The sequence below is a fragment of the Ambystoma mexicanum genome, chromosome 9 (genome assembly GCF_040938575.1).
Source record: "Ambystoma mexicanum isolate Mex_15411 chromosome 9, UKY_AmexF1_1, whole genome shotgun sequence".
Lineage (NCBI taxonomy): Eukaryota > Metazoa > Chordata > Amphibia > Caudata > Ambystomatidae > Ambystoma > Ambystoma mexicanum.
The window spans coordinates 12,050,804-12,058,115 of NC_090931.1; the positions used below are offsets into that span (position 1 = coordinate 12,050,804).

The following is a 7,312-nucleotide window of genomic DNA, read 5'->3' on the forward strand; positions in this document are numbered from 1 at the left end:
AACACGCCACACACTTGTAGATCGTATGCCCGAAACTGCCTTACCAAATTCAGGGGCGCGGCTTTTATTTAGCGCGCCCTTCGTCACCGCTTAGCGGGACGCAGGGCGGATGTAACATTCCTCCTTTATTTGCAAACAAATGAACATTAACATAACAGCACTCACCTGTGCCTCAAACACTGTGCAAATGTTAGATACAAATACCACCCCGCCTATTAGGGTTCATGGTCCAGGCGACCTAACTACCACACATAGTCATTTAGCATGGCGGGCGGTCTCGTGGCTGTTCTCAGACCATACCGCCTTGGTCGGGGACTGGCCGCCACAGGCCCATGGGTTGGCTCACCTTCACAGTCCTGGTCTTCCAGGCCCGGCGTCATCATGGGTTGCCAAGTGTCGTCAATCGTTTCTTCCTCCTCCTGGATGGCCATGGCTCCTTCTTCGCTGGGATGCGCGTCTGCGTCATCTTGGGGGCAGTCGCCATCTGTCCACAGATTGCATGGTACTGCCTTAAACCACGACGCATTCCTCGTCACTTGTCGACGTCCTCTTGTCACAGTCACCATGGTCCCTCGCCTGCTGCTGACAGTCCATGGAAGCTCCTCGTATCTGGTGTCCAGTTTCGACTTTGTGGGGTTGCGTAGCATGACGACTTGGTCCCCCACTTGATGATTGGACTGCCTCGCTCTCCTCTTGTTGCTCATGTGGGCATTGGCGCTCCGCCTCCTCCTTTCTGTGCGTTCTTCGTTGACTTCATCCGGGGTCCTGCTTGGATGATGCAGAATGGAGGAGTTGATGACTGTACCAAACATGAGGTCTGCGGGTGGTATGCCTGTTGTGCTGTGGGGGGTGACCCGATAGTTCCTCAAGAAACGGTAGAGGTCAATTTTCCAAGGGCTGGCATTCGCCCTTGATACCCTCAACACTTTGTTTATGGTCCTCATAAAACGTTCTACATCCCCGTTTGCCTGGGGCCACCTAGGCATGATGTGGTGGTACTTTATATTGAGGTCATGCAGATACTGTCTGAATTCCTCCCCTGTGAACGGGGGTCCATTGTCACTTTTGATTGAGGTGGGTAGGCCATGGGTTGCGAACATTTTTTCAATGGCCGGAATGACCACTTCCGCTGCTGTTGATTCTACTATTTCGACCTCTGGATAGCGGGAGTGGTCGTCAATGGCCACCAAGAGATATAGGCCCTCTCGGAGTGTACAGAAGTCAATTCTGATGGCCTCCCATCGGGCGTGGCCACGTTCAGCCGACAAAATCGGTTCTGGTTCCGGTGGGGCCCCAGTTATCTGGCAGGGTAGGAATGTGCTTATGAGTGTTTCGACCCGATCATCGATCTGAGGAAACCATACCCTGTGCCTGATCCGAGCTTTAGTTCTTGCGAGCTCCTGGTGTCCTTCATGCGCCAAAGCCACTATCCTGTCTTGTAGAGTGGGTGGAATGACAATGCGATTTCCTCTTAGCAGCAGTCCTCCCTCGGTGATTGATAGATCTTGTCGGACCGTGAACATGCCGGACAGAAAACTCCTGGCTTCTACCGTTCTGTTGTGGGCATGCCTCATGAATGTTTTCCAGTCCCCTGAAATGATTGCATCTTTCACTAAATCACAGCAGTGGTCTTTGTGAGTTTCCGCCTCAATATCCTCAATGCTGACGGCCTTGGGTCTCATGGCTCGTACAACATGGCATATATGTTCCTCAGTCTCTTCGGCAATTAGGATTTCTTGTTGGGTTGCCGCTCGAGGATGTCTCGAGAGGAAGTCAGCGGGATTCCCGCTGCCCGGTTGGTAGACAAGTTCAAAGTTGTACTGCTGAAGATGGAGCAGCCATTTGGTGATTCTTGCCGGCGGGTGTGACGACGTGCCTGTGAAAATGGGTAGTAAGGGTTTATGATCTGTGATTGTTGTGAATCGACGTCCATAAAGGTACAGATGAAAGTGCCGACACCCCCACAGCACGGCGATGGCCTCTTTTTCGATGTGTGAGTATCTCTGCTCTGTTGCTGTGAGGGCTCTTGAGGCGTACGCAATGGGCCTTTTCTCCCCTTCCTTGGTTGTCTGCATTAGGATGGCTCCTAGCCCTACAGGGCTCGCGTCTACGTATAGTTCTGTGGGGAGTTCCGTGTTATATTATGCCATTTTGCTGTCAACGGACAGGGATTCCTTGATGCTCTCGAAAGCTTGTTGGCACTTCTGCCCCCAGTCCCATTTGGTGTTGGCCTTGGTCAGGTTGCGTAATGGTTCAGACAGGGTGGCCAGGTTTCGGATGAACCTGCCACAGTATGTGGCCATACCTAGAAAGCTGCGTACTTCCGTAGGAGTCAGTGGTGGGCTGGCGGCCTGAATATCTGCAACCTTCTGGGGGTCAGGGGAGATTCCTGTGCTGCCGAATTTGTAGCCCAAGTAGGTGATTTCTGGTCTGAGGAATTCGCATTTGTCCCTGTGTATAGTGAGTCCGGCATTTTCCAACCTGCCCAATAGGGTCTGCAGTCTCTTCATGTGTTCTTTCTTGTCGGGAGTGTGGATTAAAATGTTGTTGCTTACATTCAGGATGCCAGGTATGCCCCTGATGACTTCTTGAATGGTTTGTTGAAAAACGTCAGCGGCTGACGAGATCCCGAAGCTTACGCGTTTTTATCTCCGCAGTCCTAGATGCGTCGAGAATGTTGTAATGTAGCGGGAGTCTCTGTGGAGTTTGAGCTGGTGGTACCCCGCCTTCAGATCGACTTTTGAGAATACACAAGACCCTGTGAGGTCAGCCACAATTTCATCGATCGTTGGTGGGATGTGTCATTCCCTTTTGATTGCGGTGTTTGGAAGGCGCATGTCTATGCAAATCCGGACTTTTCCGGGTTGCTTGGGCTTCCTTGTCACCACCATCGGAGAGACCCAGGGTGTAGGTCCTGTGACCTCCTCTATGATGCCGGCTGATTCTAGTGCCTTGAGTTCTTTCTCCACTTGTTCCCTCATGTGGAATGGTGTTCGCCTGTGCCTCACTGCTCTTGGTTGTACTGACTCATCAATGTGCAGTCTGATGGTTTTGCCTTTTATACAACCTATTCCGTTTTGCAGGTTGGGGTATAGACTGAGGATGTGTTCTAGCTCAGCGGCTGAGTCGACATGGCAGATGAATTTGACCACACCCAGGTCTTCCGCTGCGTCCCCACTTAGAAGGCTTTCAATCCCTGCTCTCACAACATAAATTTGTGACCACAATTTGTTTTCACCGTGACCCTGCCGACGACTGGTAGGGGCTTCCGGCTGCCGTATGCCAACAAACGCGTGTCAGTACTTTTCAGGTTTGGTTGTGGGTTTAAAGTCTGGAATACGCTCACGGGCATGACATTTACCGAGGCAACCGTGTCAATGGTCATCAGGATGTGCTGGTCTTGGATGGTAACCATGCACTTTCACCTTCGGACAGCCTTTTTTTGTTAATGTTTGATCTTGGTTTAGTGTGGACACCAGGTATACCTTTCTGCCTTTTCTGTCATTTTCCTTGCTGACGTCCTGTTGCATGGCTGAGACATCATCTCCTTCTTCTTCCGTCGAGGAGTTGGTGACAACGACTCTTCTTGCAATGGCCTGCTTCTTTTTCTTGGTCGTGTTCTTCTCCTGAGGGTTCTGTGATGGTTGTGCCATCACGTTCACTGATCTGCATACTTTCGCATAATGGTCCTTTCTGCCACATGCTCCGCATGTGGTGCCTTGTGCTGGACAGTTCCGTTGACCATGTTGTGGTCCACCGCACCAGCCGCATTCCATGGGCCCTGGGATGCGAGGTTGCCACCTGTTCTGGGCATGACCACCACTGACATCGTCCCTTGTGAATTGTCTGTTGGAGATCTGGGCCACCAAAGCTGTGTTGCTGGGGGGTTGTAACTTGTGCAGTGTGGCCCCCATGTTGGCAGCTCTGGTGTGGGCTAATTCCCTTTGTCGTCCTAGCTCAAGGATGCGTTGTAAGGGAATACCTCTCTCGCTGAGCACCAGTCGCCTCAGCTTTTCTGAGTGGATGCCATTGATGATTTGCCTCCGTATTTCTTTCTCAACATTTGTGAACTCACAGGACATGGCCAACTTCCTCAGCCGTGTGTGGTAGGCATCCAGAGTTTCATCTGCTGCCTGTATGGTTGTGCAAAAGATAAACGTTTCGTAGTCCGGGTTCAGTTGTGGGAGAAAGTGTGCTGTCAAGGGTAAGGGGGCAGGGAGGATGATATGGGGTAGGGAAAGTTGGGGGTCGTTAAAGGGAGGTTCATGGGGGGTGGGCTCATGTTGGGGACTGAGGCCCATGAAAGAATGAACCGAGGGGGAGTTACCCAGACCCCACTATACACATTCGCCCATGGTGAAGGTCCTTACACTTAATGTGCAGGGGTTGAATACCCCGGTGAAAAGAAAAAACCTTGAGAGGCTCCTGTCACACCACCACCCGGACATAGTAGCCCTACAGGAAACACACATCAATCAGTCAGACAGGCAGCAATACCCTCTAATAGTACAGGTGAATGCCAAGGGTAAGGTGGTGGGGGTCCTGATAGCTTTTAGGCAGGGACTGGCAGTGCAGATTATGAAGACGTGAGTGGACAGGGATGGGAGGTAACGAGACGACCCTCACTATAGCGTCAATACATGCCCCGAGGTCGGTTCAGAAGGCTCCCTGAGAGCGGTCCTCGCAGACTTAGAAACATTAGGTGGGGGAGCATTTGGTAATGGGAGATTTCAATATGGCATGGGACCCTCAGAGGGACAGGAGCAGCAAAGGCGTGTATGGCCATGCCCCACCAACAGAGTCCCTCCTCTGGAAAATGGCACCCCTTGCTCTGCAGGATGTTTGGACGTCATTCCGGTGTCGTCGGAATTAGGCTATAGCTTCTATTCTCATGTACATCACTCCTTTCCCCATATAGATTACATCTGGACTTGGGCCACATGCCTGGGCAGGATATCACAAGTTGATCTCCAAACAATTGCACTCTCGGATCATGCCCCTATCTCGTTGACACTGAATCTCCAGCAGATTCATAGGGGTACATGAAGTTGGAGGTTCCCCAGGAAACTGCTGGCTGACCCAATAATGAAGGAGGACGTGGAAAAGAAAATTCAGGCTTACTTTGCAAGTAATTCCACCCCGAATATATCCGAGAACGTCCTGTGAGATGCCTTCAAGGCAACCCTTAGGGTGGAACTGATAGCTTTTAAGGCAGAGCGGAAGAAAAAGCTGTTGGCCGTTGAAATGGAACTAGAGCAAGAACTGCAAGACACAATGGGGGTCATTCCGAGTAGGGCGATAAGGGTTAACGGTCACCGGTAACGAGACTGGTGCCGTTAAACCCTTACCGCCCTATTCCGAGTTCCCTTTGCGGGTTGGTACTTAACGCCTGCTTTTTGCAGGCATTAAAAAACCAACCCGCAAAGGGACCTAGGAGCTAATTACTGCACCGTAATTTACGGTACCGTAATTAGCGCCTTCCCCATTCCCATTGAGCCCTATGGGGCAAAAATGGGAATGGGGAAAGGCCCATGGTGAATGGGGAATTACCGCCCCCACCAACCTTGGAATGGGGCGGTAATTCCACCATTCATCATGGCGGAGTCGGAAAAATAACGGCGTCAACCAAGGCGCTAATAGCGCCTTGGTTAACGCCAGGGTCGGAATGAGGCCCAATGCTAAAAATGGTCTCTAATTCAAGCCATAAACTGCAGGGGGCTTATCGGAACGCTAGAGGGAAGCTAGACCTCCTCCAGATGAAAAAGGCAAAGAGGGACCTACTGTCATTGAAACAGAGGTACTATGTGAAGGCCAACAAGGCTGACAGACTACTGGCCAGATAACTTAAACAAAAGCAGGTTTCACAGACGATTCAGGGGATAGGACCCCTTCAGCTAATCCAGAATAGGGCAGCAAGACTTATCCTTAGCCTCAAGCCCAGGAACCACATCTCTCCTGCCCTAAAATCTCTCCACTGGCTTCTGGTTGCTGCACGGATCAAGTTCAAATCCCTCTGCAGCACCCACAAGGCTGCGGGTCAGGCACCATGCTATCTACAACTTGCTCTTACTAAATACTCTCGCTCTAGACCTCTACGCTCCACTGGTACCAACTGTGTGTTAAGCCTTTCGCTAAACAGAGGGCCGGAGGCCGACCTCTTTCCTCAGCGGGCTCCCTCCTATGGAACAGCCTTCCCCTTCCTCTTTGTCTTGAGCCGGACTTCCCCAAATTCCAGAAGCTCCTCAAGACTTTCCTTTTCAAGCCCAACCCCAGCTAATCTCACGGTCACTGTGATTGGTGACCAAGGCCCTTATGTGTCTTCGGGACCATGACTTCTCACACCCAATCACCATCAGCCTCCATCTACACACAGCACTTAACTTGCACTTACCAGCCTCCGCCACTGTAGGCCTGCACTTACCCAGTTCTTTATTACTTTTACAGATGATACTTCCCTAGCACGTCCTACTCTGGGCACTTAAACCTGCTGCTCACTCACGAGCATGGGCACCCCAGCACTTACCACCCTCATCCCCTCTCCTCTCCTCTTTCTGCACTTGCACGCTCTGAATGCTCACACGACCTAGTAGGTTCATCTTTATCTTCCAATGTATTCATTGTTTTCTATCACATGTTCCCTCCCTGTTGCCCTGTGGGCGCTTTGAAACACAATTTAGTTGTTGTATAAGCGCCCAATAAATGCCCAATAAATAAATAAATAAATAAATAGTGAGCCCCCAACGAGTTATGGTTATCACGACTCAAGAAATCATGTGACAATTCGTTAACTTCTATGCTGCGCTTTACAGGTCTGATAACCCTGAGCAATCAGCACAAAAAAGCATACCTACACTCAGCACAGCTGCCTAAATTGTCCCCTATGGAGAGGGAGGGACTGGAAGCAGACAGTACAACAAATGAAGTGCCCCACGCCATTAAAAATCTCCCACTAAACAAATACACGGGCCCAGATGGATATCAGGCTATATTTTACAAGACGTACCATCGGACGCTAGCGTTGGAGATAGTGGTGCCATTACCCAGACAATAGAAGCGGACAAGGCTATTCTCTACCCTAAACCGGCCAAAGATCCCACACAATGCAGGTCATATTGACCCATTGCCCTCATAAATGTAGAGGCAGAGATATATACTAAGGGGCTAGCCAATAGACTATATAGGCCCTCTTGCCAAAACGTATCCACCCGGACGAGGCAGGGTTTATTCAGCAAAGACAGACAGACACATGATAACATTCAACGGGCATGTCACATCCTAGAAAAGATCTCCCAAAAAAGGGACCCGGCTATTC

General features: G+C 50.7%; 1 protein-coding gene across 1 annotated transcript; it reads right to left on the bottom strand.

Annotated features, from left to right (window-relative positions):
• Positions 1-2,141: 2,141 nt before the first annotated feature.
• LOC138487216 (uncharacterized) lies at positions 2,142-2,510 on the bottom strand. Its single transcript, XM_069613855.1, has one exon. The coding sequence runs from the start codon at positions 2,508-2,510 to the stop codon at positions 2,142-2,144; it is 369 nt and encodes a 122-aa protein (XP_069469956.1).
• Between the last annotated feature and the right edge of the window lie 4,802 nt (positions 2,511-7,312).